General features: G+C 39.6%; 1 protein-coding gene across 8 annotated transcripts in view; it reads left to right on the forward strand.

Moving 5' to 3' along the window:
• The window catches only part of Znf644 (zinc finger protein 644), a 76,657-nt gene that overhangs the window by 50,372 nt on the left and 1,726 nt on the right, over positions 1-24,559 (forward strand). For 4 of the 8 annotated variants that reach the window (XM_028782351.1, XM_028782353.1, XM_028782352.1 and 1 more), the window contains 4 exons: positions 4,185-6,397; positions 6,494-7,207; positions 7,374-7,979; positions 23,419-23,521. In XM_028782351.1, coding sequence (XP_028638184.1) covers positions 4,185-6,397; positions 6,494-7,207; positions 7,374-7,979; positions 23,419-23,521 — 3,636 coding nt within the window. Of the gene's footprint in view, positions 1-4,184; positions 7,208-7,373; positions 7,980-23,418; positions 23,522-24,559 lie in introns of those variants that run through there. The other 4 variants (XM_028782347.1, XM_028782349.1, XM_028782348.1 and 1 more) reach the window with 2 other exon arrangements.

A 24,559-nucleotide genomic window follows, 5' to 3' on the forward strand; every position in this document is an offset into this window, starting at 1 on the left:
TTTGACCCAGTCTTATACCTTACTAGCTGAAGTTGTCATGTGTTCTAATGATAATGTAAATGAACATAGGGTTTGTGAAAACCTGACTAGAACTCAGCTAGTGGGCAACATTATAGTTTATTTATAGCAGTGCAGTACAGTTAACTAATGAACTTAGAATGAGGGCAAAATTATACTACATTTTATGTGAAATTATACTATATGACAAAGGTTGGCATTATGTAATAAGTATCTACAAAATGTTAACCTACTTGCGATAAATACAATTAATAATGTACATAAAAGAATGAAATTAAGATAATTTTTATCAAAAAAGAATTATTCATGAACAGAAAGTGGACAGCATAGATTTGATGACAAGAAGGTTGTATCTAATCTGAATTACTGAGTGACCTAGGAAGCTTGCTCAGAGGGATTACAGAATAATTATGTTAATATGCAATTATCACCTCATTTCTTCTGTAGTAACCTCAAGATGCAGTGTAGTGAGGGTGTTATAGCAAGTGCTGATAGTTTGCAAAAATACTGATGTTTGAGATTTCTGAGACAATAAGACTAGCTTGAGGCGTGTAAGTGATGGTCTGTCATCCTGAAGACAGACCTGACCTCTGTGCTGTGCAGCGAGCGCTCACCGTGTATGACTAGAGGCAGCTATAGCTGCAGAACTCATTATGCTTCTAGAAGCTGCAGTACGCTTTATGTAGATTTTAAACCCCCATTTGCAGCTTTAAAAAAAAGCGTATGCATTTTTTAAAGAACATGTTTAAATTCAGTTAAGAGGAAGATTCTGTGGTTCTATGATTATCGAAGGATTTTAATAGTGCTATCTAAACAATATGTTAAAGAATCTTAAATGGTACTTTGAATTAATCAAATGCAAGTTCTCTTAAACATTATACCATTAGAGTATGTTTAAAATTTGTTAGCTTACTTTATATTTATTTTTAAAATATATTTTTAATGATTTTTTTTTATGTACTTTGGTTTTTCCTTGCATGTTTCTCTGTGTGAGGGCATTGGATCCCTTGGAACTGGAGTTACAAATAGTTGTAAGCTGCCATATGGGTGCTAGGAATTGAACCTGGGCCCTCTGGAATAAAGCTTATTAAGCTATCTATCCCTCTAGCCCTGGTTAGTTTCCTTAAATTCACTGAGTAATACTTACCTACAAATATGTTTCTTTTGTTACAGCAACAAACTGGTGTCAGGGCCTCAGCTGTATGTGCTTGTCTATATAGAGGTAGTCGAAAACTGTTTGAAAAAGTGTTAAATTAGTTTATAAGGCAATTTTTTAAAAATCTGGATCAACGCAGTCCTCTTTTAATCCAAGGAAGTAGATGAAAATTATAGACTTTTCATAATGTAATAATATAGATCCTTCATAGTGTAATGGTGTATTGTTTTTCATTGTGCCCTGAAATTTGTATAAAATACTTGAAGCATTTTATAGTCAGAATGTATTAGGAAAATTAAACCCAGGAAAAAAATGTTAGCTGTTCGTAAACACCAACTTGCAGACTCCATTTCTTACGGCATTTTTTCCAGTTGACGAAATAAATTGCCATTTTCAGTGGTCTAAGAAAGCCTTATAATTTCTCCTGAGTAGAGAAGATTATGAATTAGTAGATAGTCACATTTCATTATATGGACATGAAGAAAAACTGGCTGGTAAAGACCTGCTTTCATGTTTCAGCAGTGTGATTTAGTTTCCTTTGTTTACTGTAGATATGTTTTGTGGACCAAATAGGTTTTACACATGTATTTTTAATATGTTTTTGGGCAAAAAGGCTTGGTGTCTTCTGAATGTGAAGTTAGGAGATCTTATTAAGCCATTCTGGTAACAAGGATGCAGCCTTCAAATCAACATGATATTCTCCTAGTTTGTCACCCTGCTGTTCAGGGGGCACCAGTGAAGTTGCTTTAAATGGAAGGCGTATGTTCATCCTTCAACCTCTAACACCAGAACAGATGGGTAGAACACAGAACATGGAAGGCTTTACCTCTGAGGTGGTAACAGTGAAGCCACTCATTAACACTGAATTTACCACTTCGTTAGCAACGTTGCTTCCTGTTGAGAAAAGCTAATACAGGCTTGGAACTGACTGAGCATATATTTGACTACCTCTGTGATTATAATAAATAGAAACAGAGAGTGTCTTTAGGCTAGTTAAAACCTGCCATCCATCACAGAGTTATAAGGTAGTTCACTGAGGCAGGCTGCTGTTCTCCTGGACTTGCTCTGAAGTACCCGGGTTTGGTACCAGGACAGCATCAGCCCCACCCTTTGCTCACAGGTGTTTATTTGCTGCCCATTTTTGACTTGTGTTTGTGATGTAGACTCCTGCTGGGTGCTGCATTAGCACCATTTTGGGGTGATATCGTTGAATATGATCTTATTGGAAGTCTATTTTTATTACTGTGGAAGCTTGCCAGCTTCAAAGCAGAATTCTAAAATGTCTGAGGGAAGGAATAATGATTGTTGATATAAATAATGCCAAGGAAAGAGCTTTATGATAACTTGTTTGTAGTCTTTGATGCATTTATTGAGCATTTTGTTGAAAGAAGAATGTGTTTCTGTAAGTTATGAACTGAGACAGTTATTCACATCCTTTCTTTTTGTGCTAGAGTTAATGTTTTACAGAACATGAAATTTGTACTCCAAGTGAAAAAAATTATTTAAAATATCTTAATTTCTGAATTGAATTTTAGAGCCCTGCTGTCTTAAATAGTATTGTTCACTGTACAAATTAAAAATACTGCAAAAATAATGTGAAGGATATATTTTTATCTTCAAAGCAGAAACCAAGTCTGTCCTGTCCTTACTAAGCACTGTCTAGCCAAGTGCTTGGTAAGCGCATAGAGCACGAGTGAGCTGTGCTCCCGTCCGCTGAAGTTACACCAGTACATGTTAGGCACCATTGCGCTTGCTGACTCAAAAGTCCAGAACCATGGTAGGATTTGTATCCCAATGGAATGTTGAGATTTAAAGATAGAAAGTTCCTTTTCTTTTGATTTTGCAGTTACATTTTTACTTATTTAACACTTAGTCCTTTATTCAGCAAACGCTGCCTCACACCTTTGCCTCATGGTTCAGCGAAACCTGATGGTGACCAGGTTGTGTCTCTTCCCTTAAAAAGTTAAGGACAAGCAGTTGCAGTGCAGTGTGTCTACTTTCCTAAAGAGCCTTGTGGAAGAGCGAGCGCCCTGTGAGGTAGGGGAGTGATGGTTGCCTCACAGGGCAGCCTCATACGGCTCCTTTCCTCCTCCTCCAGCTCCTTTCCTCCTCCTCTGGCTCCTTTCTTTTAAGATTCTTTTGTCTTCTTATAACAGATCAATATATGATCAAAAGCACTTTGCCATGTTAATCTACATTATGTATGAAATACACTATTTATGACATAAGAAAGTTCTAGGCCTCTACGCTACTCTTAGATTATAAATGGTATAATTGCTTTTCAGAAATGCCGAGAATTTGGGATCTCAGAGTATGAAATTTTAACATAAAGTTTTAACATTAGTAACTTATAACTAAGAATAACTTGGATATAGAATGACTAGAACCTTATGAATAAGACAGTTTTGTAGAATTTTGACAGAACACTGTCTTGAGCAAAACAGTTTTAAATATTTTAGAAGTTAAAATTACTATTTATATGTAAGTAAGCCAGTGATGTTGATTGCAGTTACTATAATTGACCCACGTTGTTTACCCTGAAGTGTTTTGTTACCTTTCAGGAATGAGCTTCAGGTGATAAAAATTGTTTTTCTTTACAACATTTGATAATTTCAGTTCTTCTGCTATATGGAGTAATTATCCTTAGGAAATCTGTTCAAGCCAGAGAATTCTTTTTATTATAAAATTATGCATGATATTTTAAACTTTGCAGTGTGTAATGCATTCATTTATATTGTATATAAGTATATGCTGCATTTCCTTAGGCATGCATGATATGATAGGCATGTATGATACTTAATTTCTAGAAAGCAGAAGTAGCAATATTTGCTTTGAAGGTATTTATAAAGTGGTTCATTTTTTGAAGTGTTTTCTATTTCCTATAGTTATTAATATCTCAATATATAAAGAGTAGAAAATTAAACCAGTGAAAATGTATACTTAGAATTTTCCATACATTCCAATAGCATTTCTTTGATGCAAATCTAAAGTTTTGTTTTCCATTTTCTAGACTAAATGTGTTAAATGATCTTGCCAACAATATGGATGATTTGAAGATAAACACCGACGTTACTGGTGCTAAAGAAGAACTTCAGGATGACAACAATTTTATCTCCGAGAAAGACAGTGGAGTTCTTAAACCAAAAGATTGTCAGACATCATTTCAGAAAAACAGTTCATTGACTCTGTCTGAAGAATTGTTAGAGGATCAATCAGAAAAAGCCGTAAGTGGAGGCCAGTCTGCTCTCTTTATCCCTGTCGGCACTCCTGCTGTTCCTAGTGAAAACTTTACCTTGCCTACAGGAGCTGTTGTTAATGGACCAGTCTCACACTCCTCCTCAACAAAGACTTGCAGTATGAATGAAGGTAGTGTTTCATTAACCACTGGACAGCCCACAGATCAGCTAACAACAGAGTCGTGCTCCACTCTGAAGGCAGCAGCTGATCATCAGCTGTCTACACCACAAAAAACAAGTCAACACCAAGTTCTGTTTTTGTTATCAGATGTATCACATACTAAGAATCCAACCCATTCCATTAAAAAAGTACCTACCTCTGCTTTAGTTGGTTGTGATGTTCAGAATTCAGTAGGGAATAGCATGAAGTCAGAGAGCACTTTACTAAGTCAAGCAGAGGTGGGTCAGGGTGATGACACAGTGGTCAGAGACAACTGTGTCAGCACGGTAGCAGTGATTTCCTCAGGTACAGATGAATTTAGGTCAGAAAATGATACAAACTGGGATCCCCAAAAAGAGTTCATTCAGTTTCTTATGACTAGTGAAGAGACAGTGGATAAACCCCCAGCTCATTCTAAAGTAGTAGGTCTAGACAAAAAGAGAAAGAGAAAAATGGATGTCAGCAAGATCACTCGCTACACAGAGGATTGCTTCAGTGACTCAGGCTGTGCGCCTGGGAAGTCAAAAATTCTACAGGTCGACTTTCTAGGGCAAACTAAGGAAATACAAGCAATAGACTCACAGAACTACACATTATCAAAAGTAAAACCCGAGTCAGCTGATGGAGACTTGGAGTCTGTGGACAGTTTTCAGCATCTAGTTTATAACTCAGATAAATGTGGAGAAGATAATTCACCTGTTCATACCCGCACTTTAATTTCAAATACCTTAAAAAAGAAATGTGAAGAGAGTGATTCTGAGTCACCTGTAACTTTCAGTACTGAAGAGCCATCATTCTACCCCTGTACAAAGTGCAATGTGAATTTTAGGGAGAAAAAGCATCTCCACAGGCACATGATGTATCATTTAGATGGGAATAGTCACTTTCGCCACCTTAATGTCCCCAGGCCATATGCTTGTAGAGAGTGTGGACGGACATTTCGAGATCGTAACTCACTGCTGAAACATATGATCATTCACCAAGAAAGACGACAGAAGCTGATGGAAGAAATTCGTGAATTGAAAGAGCTCCAAGATGAAGGCAGAAGTGCTCGACTGCAGTGCCCTCAGTGTGTGTTTGGTACCAATTGCCCTAAGACGTTTGTGCAACATGCTAAAACCCACGAGAAAGACAAAAGATACTACTGCTGTGAGGAGTGTAACTTTATGGCAGTGACCGAGAGTGAGCTGGAGTGCCATCGGGGCACCGCCCATGGAGCTGCAGTCAAGTGTCCTGTCATCAGTTCAGAAGTCACCCAGAGAAAAACCCAAAAAAAGACTTCGATGAAAGACTCTGTTATAGGATCATCCAAAAAACCAGCTACATACCTATGTAAGATGTGTCCCTTCACTACTTCAGCCAGAAGTATTCTGAAGAAGCACATGGAGTATTTGCATTCCCCATCGTGTGTTGATTCCTTTGGTAATCCTCTTGGACTTGACAAAAGAAAAAGTGACAGCCTTGAGGAGCCTGTAGATGTCGATAGCACCAAGGCGTTAGCTAAACAGCAGTCAAATACGTTTCCAAAGAACTCTGCTTTAAAACAGGATGCTAAACGAACATTTGGATCAAACGCACAGTCAAGTAATTTTTCAAAGTTTCATAAGCGGCCACATAGAATACAAAAAGCCCGGAAAAGTATTGCCCAATCTGGTGTAAATGCATGTAATCGAAACAAGTCTCCTAACAAGAATGTTATGGTTAAAAGCAGCACTGACCAAAACCCAAAGTATTTCCATCAGGCCCCAAGAGAAAAACCTAATGCCAAGGCAGACAGTTATTTATATAGCCACAAGTATGACAACTACCGGACGATCGGAAAATCAGGTGAATCATACCCACTTCCTTTCAAAAAAGAGGTTAATTCATTAAACTCTTTACATCTGTTTTCATCAAGTAATTCTCATAATAATTTTATTTCAGACCCTCATAACTCAGACTCCAAAAGGCCAGAAAACGAGAAAGACTACAAGCGTATAGCTGTAAAAAGAGTAATTAAGGCTTCAAAGAAGGAAAGCTCTGGTGGAGAAGACTTAGATAGCTATCCTGACTTTCTGCATAAAATGACTGTTGTTGTTTTGCAAAAGCTTCATTCTGATAAGAAAGATAGTTACGAAACAGAAGATGACAGTTCCTGGGATAACGTTGAGCTAGGTGACTACACTACACAGGCCATGGAAGAAGAAACCTACAGTGACCTTAGTCAAGAACATGTAAACTTATTGCCCTTATTTAAAAGCAAGATAGAAGGCCAGGGCCCTGGAGACAGTGCTGCCCTGAGTTACGATCAGAATGATGGTTTCTATTTTGAATATTATGAAGACGGTGGCACTAACAGCTTCTTACAAGATATGCATGATCCTCAACATTTGGAACATGCAGAAACGCCTTTGTCAAAGCATAGTTCTGTTTTTCATTGGACTGATTTGTCTCTTGAGAAGAAGTCATGTCCTTATTGCCCAGCAACATTTGAAACTGGTGTTGGGCTGTCAAATCACGTCCGAGGACATCTTCACAGAGCAGGATTAAGTTATGAAGCTCGTCATGTCGTATCACCAGAACAAATAGCCACAAGTGACAAGATGCAGCATTTCAAAAGAACTGGTACAGGCACACCTGTGAAACGAGTTAGAAAAGGTAAGTTCACTTTGGAGCTAGGTGGGGCCTAATAAATCTGTTCAGAGGAGTTGAAAATTGTGTTTGAATTTGGTCCTTATTAGAATCACACAGTTTCCATTTATGAGTTTATTCATTTACAGTGATTTGTAAGAGTCTGATACTACTCTTAAAAATCTTTTTTTAGCTATAGAGAAGTCTGAAACTACTTCCGAACATACTTGTCAGCTCTGTGGTGGTTGGTTTGACACAAAGATTGGGTTATCAAATCATGTCAGAGGCCATCTGAAAAGACTTGGCAAAACTAAATGGGATGCTCACAAATCTCCAATCTGTGTTCTGAACGAGATGATGCAAAACGAAGAGAAGTATGAAAAGATCCTGAGGGCGCTCAACAGTCGCCGCATTATCCCCAGACCGTTTGTAGCTCAGAAACTCTCCTCAGGCGATGACTTCCTATCTCACAATGTCTTACCTCTTGATGAATACCACAATGGCCTAAAGACAGAGGCTCTCTCAGTGTCTGCGTCAGAGGAAGAAGGGCTGAATTTCTTAAGTGAGTGTGATGAAACAAAACCTGAACTGCCCAGTGGGAAAAAGAGCCAGTCACTTACACTGATAGAACTTCTTAAAAGTAGAAGGCTAGGTGAAGAAAGGAATTCTGCCATTTCTCCTCACAAGATCCATAACCAGACAGCAAGAAAGAGATTTGTTCAGAAATGTGTTCTTCCATTAAATGAAGACAGTCCGTTGAACTATCAGCCACAAAAAATGGACTTGACTATGCACTCAGGTAAGGATGCTTGCGAGTCTGTCAACACAGTTGAGTTGTGCGTTGTGAGGTGGAGCATCCATGTGAAGTGCCTTCTGAGCATCTTCCTGTTCAAACTGCTGCACTGGCAGGGCACACTGGCTCTGCTGTTTTCATCAGAAGATGCCCAGCAGCACTGAGTCTCTGCCTCATTCTTGATCTGAATGTAAGTTGAGATCAAAAGCAAAACACACATGCGCGTGCATTCGTGCACACACACCCTTCCCCTCCCCCTACACCAAGCCAACTGACCCGTAAAACTCATGTTTAGCAGCACAGCAGTATGGGAAGACCTGACGTGTTTCTGCCACTGCTACCAAGTGATGTACTCAAACTGAGCCCCTCTGCTTAGGCAAGGCAAGGCAGTACAGAACAGCTTCTTTAGACCAAAGGATGGCACCTATTGTTTGATACTGTTAACCCAAACAGGAGTCTCCTCGCTGAAGCCTTGTTGTGTTGTGTGACTTTAGAGAACTATAGTGAATACAAATGTTCGCTTGGCCTTCTGAGGTTCACAGTTGTTCGCTACTGCAGCGGAGCAGGTGCTTGGCTTGGTGCTGCCGCTTCCCGTTGAAGGGGTGTTTTGAATATATTGGGAACTGATGTGGCAGGTGAAGAGCTGGTTTGGTCTTCTCAGGTCTAGTTTATACTTAAACACTAGAAGGGTGTTGGGGTTGGTTTGTTTATTTGTTTCGATGCTAAGGATGTTGAAGATTTATATATATGAGCCTATATTGACTCTGTTCTTAGCCAAATAGAAATTGGACAGTATATTAATAAAGGATCAAATTACTGGCTTGCTTCTTTGCAAGTACTGAATATCTCAATATTTGTATTGCCATTTTAATTTAGAGTAATGTTAGTAGTATGAAAAAATAGTTTCTCTGACTTAGGATTCTGGCTAGTAGAGTGCTGTCTTCCATATAAAGGTCTTTTTGAAGTCAGTAGTGATCTTTTTTCTTTTAAGAAGGATAAAGTTGAGCGATCATGGTGGCTGTGTTGATTGTGATCCGTTATTTCTTGTGGCCATCATAACACTGTTGAGACACCTATGGAAATGTTGTGGAGGAGTGAGGGTTGTCTGAAAGTTTAGAGTTTATTTTTCTACGTTTCCTTTCCTTTAATGGTATTGACTTGTTGATCATTTATTTAGTGCAAAGATTTTAGCAAAAAACAAACAAACAAAAAACCTTAAAATCATTAGCTTTCATTATTACGGCGCATTCAGAGTAATGAACGTAAAATGCCCTGAATGAAACGCTGTGTCTAGCAGCTGCTCCGTGGTGTCACCACCTCCTCTCCAGCCTTCATCACAGAGCCTCATTTAGAATCAAGCCTTTTACGGTTTTGTGGGTAAAACACATTAATTACCACTTTCTCAACTACTTTTTAATTTTTTTTATTGGTAAAACACTTTGAACCTTCCCAACAGAACTGTACTATTCAAATCACAGGACTGGATTTTAGTATGCTCTAAGAAAGGATCTGTGTGACTCAGAACTCTGCAAGGATGTAATAGCGGGTTCAACCTAGAGGAGCTTGGAGGTCCAGGCCACTCCCCTTGCACTTGCACTTTCCCAAGGAGCATCGACTGGCTCTCTGACTGGCTCTCCGTACTAACTGCCAGCTGCTGAGAGTTAACTCCCTTCCCTTAAGTTAAGCTAAGCTAACTCAGTGAGCAATTAAAAGCCATCTTTATCAAGGTACTTTTCTACACACACTAAGCTAAGAAAAATTTTCCCTTTTTGAAGTGAGAACTGGATTATAGTTTTCTTTTGAACGATAGGTATGCCTGTGAAGCTTACATGTGTGCATTGCAATACGACGTTTACAAGTGCTGTTAGCCTGTCCAACCACTTACGCGCTTGTGCACGAAGGAAGAGTGCTGGACTTTTGACTGGTACAGGTATGTCTGAACAGATTATCACAGCAAATCTGTTTGATACAGTACTCTCTCTTTTCGTTTTTTCCTTTAACTGCTCACCACAGTGGTGCCAATAAGTTAGATGATATCTATAGCTCCTTTTCGTAAGCAGCAATTGAACACACATTGAATTTCAGCAACTTGTAAACTATTAGGTAGGATTTCAATAAATGATTATTTCTGTCTGGCTCATACTGATTTGATTTGGGGAAAAGTAGCCCATTTGAGGTGAACTTTTGAGTCTATATTCCACTCTTTTAAAAAGTATACTATTTTTGATTTTTGAATTTACTTTTCTGTGACAAATATGAAAAAGATTACAGTAATGCTGCTTCGGAAAAAGGTGCTTTATTACAAAAGGAAATCACACACACAAAAACAACAAAAGGAAATCACAATAAAACCTCAAATAAATAGAATAATTCATTAGTCTATAAATTGAATCTTCAAAGAGGGACAGGCCCCTTTTGACCACTGTATAGAGTTTTCTTTTAATGCCCCTAATTCAGATAATGTCTCTTGCGGATGTTTTCGGCTTACTCGTATAGTATGCTTCTGACACCTTGCAAAATGCTTTGCTCTTTGATTTGTACTCTTTCAAGCTGCCTGCTTTACCAAATCCCATTTCTCGTGAATCTTAAACTTCCTTTTCTAAATAGAACTGCACAATCTTTTTTTTAAAATCTTCTTTATAACATTTTTATTTCTCTTGCTCCTTTGAAGTCATGACCATGTGCTTCCTTGAGTGGCTCTTTGCCTGGCCTTTATGTTCTTCCTCGTGCCTACAACTCACATCTGTGTCCTTGCTGCTAAAGAAACACTATGTTCATACTGGGCTCGCTCTTCTGCTTCTTCACTTTGTCTCTTGGATTGAGATACAGATGACAGGGACACCGTTTATATACAAAGAAGAAAAACAGTTTCAGTTTAGTGGTATAGATGTCTGAGCAAGGTTTTAGGTTTCTTTTACCTGTGTTTGATTAGGCATGCAGTTGTAGACATGAAAGACAAGAAGCAACAAAAGGAGCTGCTGGCATGGCAGGTGAGAACCGTGAGCACCGTGCTCTGTTCCCCATAACACGATGCTGAGGGACAATGCTGTGAGAGACGTAGGTCTGGTCTTCTCTTCTCATTGTGTAAGGAAGTTGTGCCCCAGAGTTTGCTCATTTTCTGTACTTAGAGAGTTACTGCATAGCAATGCTAGAGTTCAAACCAAGACTGTCTGACCTTGGCTTTTTCCCCTAGTTACTATTCTGTATTCTTGGATTTCCATAATTTTAAAATGAAAGTGGGTTTAAAGTGGGGAATATTCTGGTGAGTCTAATTAGAGACAGCAAGGACCAAGGAAATTGACCAGGCCTGCTTTAGACTTTGGAGGGTCTCTGAGAGGGTCTCGCGGAGTACTGAGGAACATACTCTGTTCTCATGTTTAATGGGTGAGTGCTCCTCTACTTGATTGTTGCTCCATTAAAAAATACTTTTGTCTCATCTTAAAACTTTTCAAAACACAGTAGTAGTTTAAAGGTACTGGTAATTGATATTACCTCTCATGAAAACAACAACAAAAATCAAAAACCCTTCATTAATATAAAGAAAAAGAACATAAAATGAACTGGGTAAAGTCTAGACCATCAAGGAAAAGGAAGACACTGCAATTAAATACTAACCACCATGTCAGAAGTGTTAGAACATCAAGCATGTGTTAGTTGTAGGCATAAAGAAGGGAGAGGAGCACCACTGTGAAGACTCTAGGGTGCTGCTGTCCATCACCACTTCCCTTCTTTAGACACTGAAATAATGTGTCTCAGTTTAAAGTTAACTTCCTGCTTTCTCTTGCCTACTTAAGATATTTTTATTCAGTTTTATTAATGTTTTTGTTTCCCAGACAGAGAATCCTATTAGTATCTATAAACTCCACATGCCTATTTATTTCCCAGTGTCTGTATCACAAGGGCCCTAGAGGGTTCTAGATTATTATAAAGGATTCATTGGTTCATGAGAAACAGGCTTAACTTTTTAAAAAGGTAGGTAGGTAGGTAGGTAGGTAGGTAGGTAGGTAGATCATTCGTTTATAAACCATACCCCATACAAGCACAAGCACATCACACAGTTGGGACAATGAAAAAGAAAAATGGTAGGAATGAAGCCTCTAAGACTCGAGTGTATTTCTTCCTAGTTCAGCTTTCATTCATGAATAATTTTACTTGTGTGGTCCAGTCTTGAAGAAAAAGCTTCAGTAGAGTCTAGGAAGGTGACTGAGTGCCTAAAGTGCTTTCTGCATATGCAAGGATCAGAGATTGGATCCTGGTGTTCATGTAAGTGTGGCAGCACTCACCTGCTACCTCAGTGTGGGAAGCAGAGAGATGCTGACCACCATGTGCAGTTGAAACTGCAGGCTTTAGACTCAGTGAGAGAACATCTCAGAGTAAACAGGTAAATAGGGTAAAGACACAACTAAGAGAAACATCCAACCTCAGCTTCTGGCTCCTGTACATGTACATGGACAGGCAAATGCACACAACACTCAAGCTTAGACATTCTTAAGACTGATAGTTCTATGGTACCTTTGATAGAATGAGCTTTTGGAAGCTGTCAGCTCCTGGCATCTTCTGTGCAATCCAGTGGTATTCCAGAGATAGAAATATTCCTCTAACTTAGGTCTTTCCAGCTAGCTTTAGACTGAAAAGTTTGCTTCCTAAAATACAATTTGGTGATGATTCAGATACTTGTAATGTGTTGTTTCTCTACTGTAACATGTCGACTTGCATGTATAAATTCACATTTATACCTGCAACCTATCCCTGTTCATCTATCTATCTGATGCACTCTAGTGCTTTTGATTTATTCTTTCTCATTAGAAAAGTAGCAGTAGTATGACCCAGGAAGTTGGTCTACTCAGCATTGAGTGCTGTGCCGTAGTTTCTTTCTGTTTAGGGACTGGTACGGGTTAGAAGTAATATCTTAGAACCCTAACACGTGTGGCAGCGGCATTATTTCTTTCAATCTGTTCATGTTTTTACCTACCACCTAGTTTTTTTTAAAGTTGGAAACTAATGTAAAGTGGAAATTTCTAGTTACTTATTTAAAATTAATGGAGTAAATAGTTTTTATTCTAAAAGTACGTTGGGGAAGGAGTGTATTTGCCCATCTCCAGAGCACATTTTCTATAACACTTCAGAAGTAGTACATACTCGTTACCCAAAGCGCCCCGCCCACCGTAATTAAAGAAGCAAGAAAAGGGGCTTAGAAATTAGTATTAGTCGTTAGTCAGTGCCACTAGTGCGTTATGTCTGCTTTTTAAAAGATACTTTACTTTTCAAATCATCCACTTTTAAAGGTTAGATCTTACTAATGGTTCCTTTTGTTTATTTTATTTTTTTCTGTTTTCAGCTTTAATGATATAATACTCCTTCAAGTGCTAATGACCTCAGCCAGGTGCTGAGTGGGCTCGTAGACCGTTAGGATAGTCACTCCTGTGCTCTAGAAATGCTGTGGGTGACTGAGCGAGCGAGCGAGCTTTCTGCCAGGACACTGTTGAAGTGCCTCATTATGCATCACTGATCTGCACATTCACAGATGTCCACTGTTCCTAGAGTGCTGACGGCTGTGTGTCCTCTGGGGTAGAAACAGAAAATGTTGATCGGCATTGAAACTCAAAGCCTTGATAATTCTTGACTGGGTTGGCTTTGAAATGAATAAGAAATATTTGCTGTCAGAGTTTAAGCAAGGGATATCAGTAACAGTAACCCTCAAAATTAGAGCTGTTTAAGGTTAGCGCACAGCTTAGCCGTATAATAACAGCTCAGCAATTCTGGTGCTTGTTTAGGCCAGGCTACCTCTGAGCAGACCCAGGAGTGAAGGGCACTTGTTTATCCCTGCTTCCCTTTGACCGTGTTTGTTAAATACCTGCAGGCAAATGAACATGCACATGTACTCACATACATATAAAAACCAATCACATGGTGTAGTCCAACTTGTTTTTAAAAGCTGTCCGTGAGACAGTGTCCATATCTCAGCTGTAACTTGTCTCCGTACAAGTCACTCAGTGTAAGGAATAAGAACATAATCTGTGTTTATGTGGCAGTAATGTGTCATTTATTCAGACTTGGGCAACATAAAGAGTTGTTCTGGTTAAAGTATATTTTCTAAAATTAGTTCTTTAGTGCCAAGGATAGATTGATGTTATTTTTGCCTTGTAAAATGGATGGGTAAATGTAATCTTATCCCCTTTAGAATGACCTACAAGGAGGTGCGGTAATTGTTTTATTATGCCAGGAAGGGCACCCAGAGGTGCTTGGCAGATTCCTCACCGATCAGCAGGTGTTCCTACAGCTCATTTGGGGGCCCCAGCATTGTGCTGAGGTTGACTTTTCCACGCAGCAGAAACACATGTAAACACGGCTGTGATGATAAGATGGATGGGCACGTGCCATGGATGACCTGTGTGAACGCCCTACTATGTGGATCTGGAGGGAGAGGGAGGAAGGATGCACGGTGGGCTTAGAGCAGGGCTAGTGAGGCTCTGACAGGCAGGCGAGGCGTGCATACACCCTGGATGGGTTTGTTGTCATTGGCTCTCTAGATGCTGGAATTTTAACCCAGTGGGGTTTTGGTTTGTTGTTGTTGCTGTTGTTTGTGCGTTTTGTTGGGTTGGGTTGATTTTGTTTTTTTTTTTTTTTTTGTATGCTAAAAACATGTATCAAGAAGAAGCTACACCCTATCCCAGCGTATGTCATTTGATTTGAACCTCAAGGTTAGCTGGTTGGAACAGAAAGTTAGGGTCTAGAGAGGAAAGGAACCATACAACCATACTTGCAAAAGAAGGGAGTATTGTGGAAAAACGAAATGTTTATTATTAAGAATACTGGGAGTGAGGAGGTAAGGAATTAATAAGTTACATGGTGAAGTTAGTCAAGTAGAAGACATAGAGATAATCAAATGCTGGAACTTACTTCATATTGCAGCAAATCCTTTTGTGTCTTTAGTCTCTACTATGCAGTTCTTCTACTCCTAGAGCACATTCTGTAGAACAGGCAGCTGTAACTTGAGATCTGTGTGCCTCTGCCTCCTGTGTCCTAGTATTAAAAGCATGTGCCACCACGCCAAGCTCAAAATCCCTTCTAAATCCTTCTTAAAAGGACTTATGTGATGCTTTGGAAACTATTTTTTTGAATAAAAGATTTTGTTAGGAGAAGGAGAAATTCATCTTAAGACTTAAATTAAGAGTAATTTTAATACATGAGTCATTAAGAGTAATGACAGTAGGGAATGAGAAGTAGGGCCAGCCGGTAGATGGCTAGTGTGGTAACAGTCACATGAACAAAGTGTGGCCAATTTGTTGGGAGAGTACTGCAGGAGTCGGCTTGAGGCTGGGCTGTGCGTCTGTCAACAGCTGCCTCCCCTAGGTGACGACGGGAACACCACAGATGGGATTCAGTGTCATGAGACCTCCGTTTGCTTGTGTCCAGCAGCGTTTAATCCTATGTGATTGTGTTCTACCCATACCTGCCTGCCTCCAGTCCTGTCAGTTTGTCTAGTGTCCCTTCTAGTTTTATAACATATTTTTCTAGTATTTACTTCTTATATATTATAATTTTTTTTAATGTGCTGTGATTTCTCATCTAACATTCTTGAATGCTGTTTATGATCTGGATTAAGGTACACTTACAAAATACATTGTTAACTAGAGCTAAAGGAAAGTGTTTCGCTACCGTTGACTTTATGGGTATTATCCTGGTTAGTATTTTTTGTCAGCTTGAAGCAAGCTACAGCTACAGCTACAGTTTGAGAAGATGGAACCTCAGTTGAGAAAATGCCCTCACTAGATTGTCCTCTGTGGCCATCTGTGATTAATGACTGATATAAAAGGTCTGGGCCCACAGTTCTTGATGGTACGAGAAAGCAAGGTAAACCAACGGTGAGGAGCCGGCCAGTAGGCAGCATTCCTCTCTGACTTCTGCTTCAGTTCCTCGTTCCAGATTCCTGCCTTGAGTTCCTGTCCCAAATTCCCTCAGTGATGACCTAAGAGTTGGAAGATTAAATAAATTTTTCCTCCCCTAGTTCTTTTGGTCATGGTGTTTTATCACAGCCAACAGAAACCCTAAGACAGGTATCATACACATGGACTTGGACTGCCTCTTGTGAGGTCAGGCCGGCTTGTTGAAGACTTCACTCTTCACTTAGAAGTGCAAGAGTAGGATTGACTTTATTTATTATTTTATTTTATTTTTTGGTTTATGTAGGGGGTTGAAGAATAATGTTAACTCTTGCTATTCAGTGTTATATTTAATACTCATGCACACACACAAACGTGCACATGGCCTTAGCTGGAAAATTCTTTCAAAAGAAAATACCATATCTGCTTTCACTTTTGAACTTTGTTGGAATATGTAAAGTCTTAAAAATGATTAAAAGCCAAATCAAATTCATTGTAACCAACAGTGTGCAGCATTAAGATTTATCTGTCTTATTGAACTTGAATGTGACTGTATGTGAGGTGAGTTTGACTTTCTTACTGAACACTTGTTTAATTGTTCCTAAAATGATGTCTTAGAAATACAAAAGCTTATTTTAAAAGGCAGGAATTTGATTAAAATGTTTATTTCTTTTTTAAAAGGTGACTCAAATAGATTCATTATTATTGTTTTGTTCTATATTTTATATGTGCCTTAGTCTAAGAACAGTAGTCACTCTGCTTGGCAAATACTTGCTTTGCCAATACTGTTGAGTAAAACAGCATATAACCCCAACTCACCTTAGAAAGAAAATTAACTTGTTTCCTTATTAACACAAAGAAATAATATGTTGGTTGTTATATTTTTATCATTTATGTCTAGTTATCTTTCATATATCTGGATATATTTGTACTTTGAAACAGTGGGTACATCTATAAATTGTGCCCCCCACCACCACCACACTGCCTTTAAGTGTAACTAAGTGCTACTTTCCAAGTCAGTTACATATCATCCTTTCCAGGTGAAATATTAAAATATTTTTAGGTATATTTGCCCCTGGTTGTTTATTTTGATTTGGAGTCAGTTACTATTTTATAGTCATTGACGATAAAGTATTAAAAATTGTGTGCAATTTAGGATGCTAAGGAAAAATCTCCCCAATCTCAAAGTGAAAGTATCAAGGGGAAGTGGTACTGGCCCACCCTTCCCTTCAGTGCCAGCACTCAGGAGGCAGAAGCAAGGATCTCTGTGAATTCTAGCACAGCCAGGGCTACACAGAGAAACCCTTTCTGGAAAGACAAAACAAACAAACAGAAGATGATACTGTACTATCTGTCTTTATGTTTAGTTCTTGGATGGGAGAGAAATGTGGTGGAAGAATATGCAGCGAATCCTCGATGGTGGAAGGGAGGGAGTGCGGGCGTCATTGTTCTTAGCAGCTTCCTTTTGCATGGGCATTCCATGACACACCTCATTTCCTCATGATGGCACTAGGTACTGAAGACATGGCACTGGATACATTTGTACGGTCCCATGCAAAATGATTACGTAGCAGCCTTTAAAAGTTATGAAATGTTTCAAGATTGCAGCAGAGCATTAAATATATATGTGGAGCCCTGTGCAACTGCACATCTATAAAGCTAGTCTTGTGGACTCTGCAGACAGAAAGCTTAAGTGAAAAAACGGGTTGCTTTTAAAATAAAAACCCTCCTTCCCTTAATGCTTGTCTTATGCCAGCTAACATGTTTCTTTAAAAATAACTACCCTCCCCAAACCTAGAGGTGGGTGGGTGTGTGGGTTGGTTGAAGTTGAAATGAAGAAAAATCAAATGCTTATTTGAACAGTTTTTTACTTACTTGAGTCTTGAACCTTGGCAGGAGCTAGAACTGAGTTCATCAGACTCACACTTAAGGATACTTTGGGACATGTATCTTTTTCCCACCTCACAGCCTTCACCTCAAGCTTTTCAATGGTGCTAAAACAGTGTTTATTTCCTTTTGATAACTTAATTCATGCTGTCTTTTCCAAAGAAACTCCTAGTTGCTTTTGCTTTCCCAACTTGAACATGCTAACTGCATAGAAAAAAAGAATGTCTTCATCCTAGCTGGGTTATAAGATGATTCTATTTGGGCTGTGTCTAAAGCGGCCATTATGCTTGACTGTAACCCAGCACCGTAGGGCTTGAAGATCTCCCGTAGAATTTGTTGTAGGTGTTGAGAGGTAGAAGCCGTAAGAGGGTTAGGCTCTCAAGGCTGCACCCCCACACAGGCCTTTGTTAGTGGAGGAGTTTGACAGAGTCTGTCATAGAAAGATGACTTTGTTCAGTCTTCTCTGCCCTCATGTGTCCACTTGTATCGTGATGCACTTTAACACAAAGGCCCTCACCAGGTGCTAATGGAGGACTTCCTACCCTCCAGAATTAGAGTGTGTTTATTTGAAGATTTAAATTGTTGCCAAGAAGCAAGGCTGTTGTTACAAATAACTGGAAATGTAAAAACATCTTTAGAGCTACATGACCCGCTGAGGCTGGAAGATTTAGGCAACCATGCTCACAAAAAAGCTTGTGTTGCTATGTGTGGAACACTGAGAGGTTCTGATGAGCGGTGAGAAGAAAGGCAGAGTTCATAAGTGGTTGTGATTGGAACATTGGTAGAAATATGGACAGGAAAGTCCATTCTGATGAAGACTCAGACAAAAACGAGAAACAAGGTATTAGAAGCTACGTGTAGAGGTCATCTTTGTTATACTGCTGTGAAGAATTGGCCACAAGTCTGTGTGCTGTTGGGACTTTGTGGAACCCAGAATGGAGGGCTAGGCTGTACGGTGCTAACCGCTCCTGACAGCAGTGTTAGGCAGCTGAGTGTGCACCTTAGTGGCCGTGAGCTGTGAGAGGACAGCCACTGCCTAAAACTGTAGCTCGTTGTCACTAAAGTGAGGCAGGATGGCATGTGCAGAGTAGGGACGTGTTTGGGAGAAAATACTGAATGTGTCAAGAGACCCTTTGCTGGAAGGAGTTTAGATAGGAAGAATCTTGACACTGTTCTTTTACAGTGTTGTAAAGTCTGTGGGTGGCCCATGGGCTCACACTTTAGTGTCCTATGTGGTCAAAAGGTACACATGGGAAGATTTGCTGCTTACAAGTGGCATTAAGCCTGCAAGCCCCCAGAACCTAAGAACTGCAGTTCCACAGGGATAAGCAATGTGTCCCCAAGAGGGTAGCACCCAGTAGCAAGGAGGGCCAGGGACCAAACTGCTGCAGAGAACCTACCTACCCTAACAAAGTGTAGAGTTGTTGGCTTGAGAGTCTTCTGAGACCTCGGGTCTGTGGGAGCACGAGCCTGGGACAACCACAGGCTGCAGGCTTCCATCTAAGAGTAGAGCAGAGCTGCAGGTGTCACACTGTCCAGATGCCTGAGGACCAGACTCTTAAGTGTGTCCAGGGGCACGTAGAGAAAGGCAGAATGTTCTTCCTATCTGTGTGTGCGTGTGCGCACGCGCGTGTGTGTGTGTGTGTGTGTGTGTGTGTGTGTGTGTGTGTGTGTAGTATCTCTGTGCTGTGTGGGGAAGTAGAGTGCTTGTCTGAGGCCCCAGAACTGCTTCTGGAGAGATGCCTGTAGGTGAGTCATGGCTCCAGTCTCACCCTCTTCTAAAACTAGAGCTGGTTCTGAAGCTCTCAGGATAGAGTGGAGGTGTCTAGTGTGTTGAGGAAGATCAAAGTTTTTAGAAAGATAGATGTCTACGTCTGGTTTTAAATGTTCCCTCTAAAACTGTTTTATTGCCAAGGTATAAGTTTAACTGATGTGCAGTCATTGACTGACTTATTTCAGTGAGTGGTATTGTTTATTATTATTTTGTTTTGTTTTTTAAGAGTCTTCAGAGACCATTAGAGCTACAGGCCTCTGTCCTCATGAAGGGATTAATGCTATTACTGTGGAAATAGGAGTGATGAGATTCGTGAGTTTGTCCAGTGTCCTTGGTTTCCTGTATGTATACCCATCTTACTGCCATGTTGTTGCTGAATGTTGGTGGCCTCCATTCACTGTCTATGGTACCTTGTTACAGCAGCAGACAGCACACTAAGATACACAGAATATACTAGTAGTCAGTTGAAGAAGATGAAATGGAGCTCTTAAGTAATTGGGTAGGGAATGAATGAGAGTAATTAAAAAGGTTAGTGGTGGATTTTAATTTAGTCATGGTGTACTTCCTGATCACAGAGGTTTTAGGTAACACTGAGGAAGTCCTCGTCCTCTGAAGTCATTTGTACAAAGAAGAAAAAAAGAAACACTCTCCAAAGCAGTTATTGGTACACAGCGAGCAGAACAAAGGAAAGTGCAGAAGATCTCACATGATGCCATCAGTGCTGAAAGTAACCTGTGTTTCTTGTGTATAAAATGAAGTAATTGTTCAGAACAGACTTGATGCTGGGTGTGTTGTCATCTAATACCATGCTTGTCACCTGGTTAGTGCTTAGCACAACACTGTGGAGTCTTTTTGAGGTTCTTCCATATTTAGTAAAACACAGCTGCTTTACTAAAAGATTGTCAAGCCTTTGTATATGACTTTGCAGCTCAATTCACTGTTTGCCAGTAATTTTGCAGTAGCAGGTGATGTCTTCTGTAACATCAGATAACCTTCGAGATTTTTTGGCTAAGTCCTTTGGATACCTGGTTCACTGCACATGCTCTGCACTCTGAGTGGCATATGAGGCCTGACTCCCGGGCCTGCTTCTGTCCCACGGCAGCAGCAGCATAGTTACAGAGCCAGGAAACATGGGCTTCTGAACCCACCCTCATCAAACAGGAACATGCACAGTTAGACTTAAAATGGTGAAAGTCGGTTGATCTGGAATGCTTCTGTTACAGACATGTTTGTACACTATTCTTTGCATTCAAGGGAATATCTTGTGACAGTTGTCTCTGATGCAGCAGGTGCCGTATGAATGTCTTCCTTGCGTACATATTTATGTCAGTAGGTTTTTTACCCACTTTTCTAAATGTATGGACAGCATTACAGGGGTGGGCTGGATGCTAGTAATTAACCTTGCTCAACATACTCATCTTACCTACAAAACGGTGTCTCAGGAACCAGGGGATTTAAAAATAACAAAGACTAGACACAGACATTCACAGGAGTCTGAGATTTAAAATAGTTTAATCTTAGTAAAGAAGTGAATTTCTAAGAACGTCTGTAACATGACTTGGAAACCTAGTTACCAGAGTTTATCAGCTATATAATGACAGTTGCCCTATTTTCTGGTGTCATGACACCTTCAAATACTAACAGTGGAATTTTGATGGTTTTATTTACAATTTTAGATGTGATCATTCCTAAAACAGCTTTTAGAGTCATACAGCATCAGAATTCAGAAAATATTGTTCTTCCTCATTCATGTAAATATTCTCATCTTCTAAGTACAGGCTGTCCAGTTGCATATTTCAGACATCAGAGCATGTTTCTGCCACTGAGTTTGGTAGCATATGACATATCATTGACCTCTTCTTACTATTCCTCTCCCCATTTGCTGACAGTGGCATTATGTGAAGATTATTTGTAAGGATTGTCAATGCATTCTATTTGTATCCCCAGTAATTTACTTTCAGTCTACAAGGATTTATTTATTTATTTATTTATTTATTTATTTATTTATTTGTAATGTGGCAAGTTTAACAACCAGTAAGCTCTCCAAAGAAAGATTGTCCCTGCGATCTGACACCAACCCTTGCTGTGTCCTACATCAGAGGCAGACGTGTGTTTTACCTCAGAGGTGGAGGGGGTAACTGATCTCTAGTATTTCTCTGAATTCTTCCCAGAGTATGAATCACTTAAAAGTCATTCAAATTCTGAATTGCCCCCTGCAGCAGCTGTGGAAAAGAAGTGTGTGGTGTTTGATCATTCGTGTTAGGTGTGATGAGGAACTTCGTGTGTGTAAGTTAGACTGCTCTGTGATACATAGCTAAGACAATGCACCGCTTACAGTTTAAACAGTGTATTAAAGCACACGGTGTGGCCATGTTAGGACGGGGTGTTGCCCATACTGCATTTCGGTAGAAGAGATTTCTAGTCACACACCATCTAAATGCTAATGGTTAAATTATTAGGTTTTGCTTGATTTTTTTGCTCCTGAAGAGTTTGTTGAGTCTCTGCTATGTACCAGGCTCTTGACTGACATAACTAACGACAACATTAGAATCTTCCAGAGCTGGGTCATTTGTCTTTGAATTACCTATTCTTCAGTACTTGACTGTTAGTCATACTTTGCTTATTATTAGTCTCTTGTTTTAATGATAAATAGAAAAAAAACCCCGTGAGTCTTAGATTTTACTTTTAAATAAACAGGTGACAAGAAGCTGGCCACCATGACTGAGCTCTTCCATCTCCTCCAGTTTTTAGTTTGCTATGTGCATTTCTGTTACCTTCTACTTGTCTGCCGCTATGAGGACCTGTGGTCTCTCGTGCTGTAATAGCAGCACCTGTTCTTTTGGAATCTGGACTTGGAACAGCCCACATCACAGGTTCATTGAGCAGCTCATCTCTGTTCTCTTACTTGGAATTGTTTCAGGGGATTTCGTGGACGAGAGAAGCCATTTGAATGATTCTTGTGTTCCATTTGGATTCTCCACTTGAAACCCTAGGGATGAACTCTTACTTTTCTTCCTGCTCCTTGACAAGCAGCATCTTCAGTCACTGTCATCCCTTTGTCCAGAGGATCAAGGACTATAGAACACTGTTCTAGCCACTAGTTCAACGATAAAAGTATTTTCTTCCATTGACTCATATATTGGAATAAATAATTAAGGGAAAAGTAATGGGAAAATGTCAAAACCAACACTAAAATATTTGGTCTACCCTTAAAAAACAGCTTTCTGTTCAAATCACAAAATTTTAAAAACAAACTACTGGAGAAATATAGTGTGAAAAACTGTAAAGAATAGTTGGCATCAAACATTGGATCCAGCCATGAACTTAAATAATGCAAATTTATAGTTACTTTCTAATAAAGCCCCTGTTTGCATGTTGTACATGTAAGAGGTTGTTTAAAAAGCAAAACTGAGCTATGTTTGCTCTTGAATTTCAGTGGAAATTGGTTTGTCATTGAGCTTTGTATTACATTGTTTATTCCATTGCTCCGGTTGCTAGGGTTACTTAATAGAAATAATAATCAAGTGCATATTTAGTTAAATAACAATAAAAAGTTGTGATCCTAGAAATAAAATGTTTAGAATTATGTATGATCAGAAGTAAAGATTCTCTATTGTAATTACTGACCAACCGAGCGCCCAGTTGTTTAGCCACATTTTCTCAGTTGTACCTGAGTCGTGGAGCTGTATTTGGAGAGAGCGGCACAGAACAGATGTGTGCAGCTAAGACCCCGCTCTAGGAGAAGCTGCTCTCAGAGCCACTGAGAGTTAGTGCGTGCCCCGAAAATGGAACTGAGCAGAGACTTTCCTGGTGTAATTGAGCTGTTGTAACCTCTCTGTTATGTAGGTATGTTTTAAATATATGAGGAACTTTAAGGAATTTTTTTCTTTTCCTTTTTTAGCCATAGATTGTAAGCAGAAGAAATCAAGGTCAAGATCTGGAAGCAAGAAGAAAATGCTAACGTTACCTCATGGTGCTGACGAGGTTTACATTCTCCGATGCAGGTATATGCCTCGCTTGCCACATGCTGTGGTCCCTTCTTTAGGTGTCCTTTGAGGCAGAGTAGTTGGCATGTTTTATTTTGTGGCGTGCTCAGCAGTAAAGTGATAAATGATTTCTCAGAGACAGGCTAGACTCTCAGTGTATCATATACATATGCTTGCTTCAACAGCTCCTAACATTAGGTTTGTACGTTAGCCACATGCTTCGTTATACTGGGATTGATAGAGTGCTGTATTAATGATTGTGCTTTATATACGTGCTTTATTAACTTGGCTTGGCTTATTTCCACTGTCTTTGAAGTTCCTGCTTATTGAGAACACATTTACACATTTCTTTTCCTTCATAACATACCTCCCATCATGTACTTCTGAATCAGAGAAGGGTCTTTCAAGAGATACACTTTGGAATAATTCTTGTGAATGAATTTAGATGGTCTAAAAGTATTTAGAGGGGCAGAAGAGATGGCTCAGTAGCTGAGAGCCCTGGCTGTTCTTTCAGAGAACCCATGCTTGACTCCCAGCACCCACATGGTGCCTTGTAACTATCTGTAACTCCAACCTTGGGATCCTACACCCTTTTCTGGCCTACAAGAACCACTGGCATGCGCATTTGGTGCACAGACAATATGGGCAGGCAAAATACCCATTATACACATATATTTTTAGAAGCTTATTAATCTTAAATATTCTAGTCTCTATTAAAACTATTGATATTTCCTCAATCTGTTAATAAAGGTGTAACTTGATTGTTTCAAATTAATTTAAACCAGTGGTTCTTAGCTTTCCTTATGCTGAGCCCCTTTAATAGAGTTCCCTATGTTGAAGTGAGCCCAGCCATAAAACTATGGCTGCTACTTCATAACTAGACATGCAGGACGGTCTCTGGCGGTTCCTGTGAAAGGGTCATTTGAACTACAAGGAGGTTGTGACCCACAGGTTGAGAACCATTGATTTAAACTTAGGTGGGTTCCATGTGGTATGTGGTGAGATGTATTTCTTACATTGTGGGCTTTATGTAAGTTAGTTTTAAATAGAGTCCAT

This window comes from Grammomys surdaster, unplaced genomic scaffold (assembly GCF_004785775.1).
Source record: "Grammomys surdaster isolate TR1022 unplaced genomic scaffold, NIH_TR_1.0 751, whole genome shotgun sequence".
NCBI classification, from domain to species: domain Eukaryota; kingdom Metazoa; phylum Chordata; class Mammalia; order Rodentia; family Muridae; genus Grammomys; species Grammomys surdaster.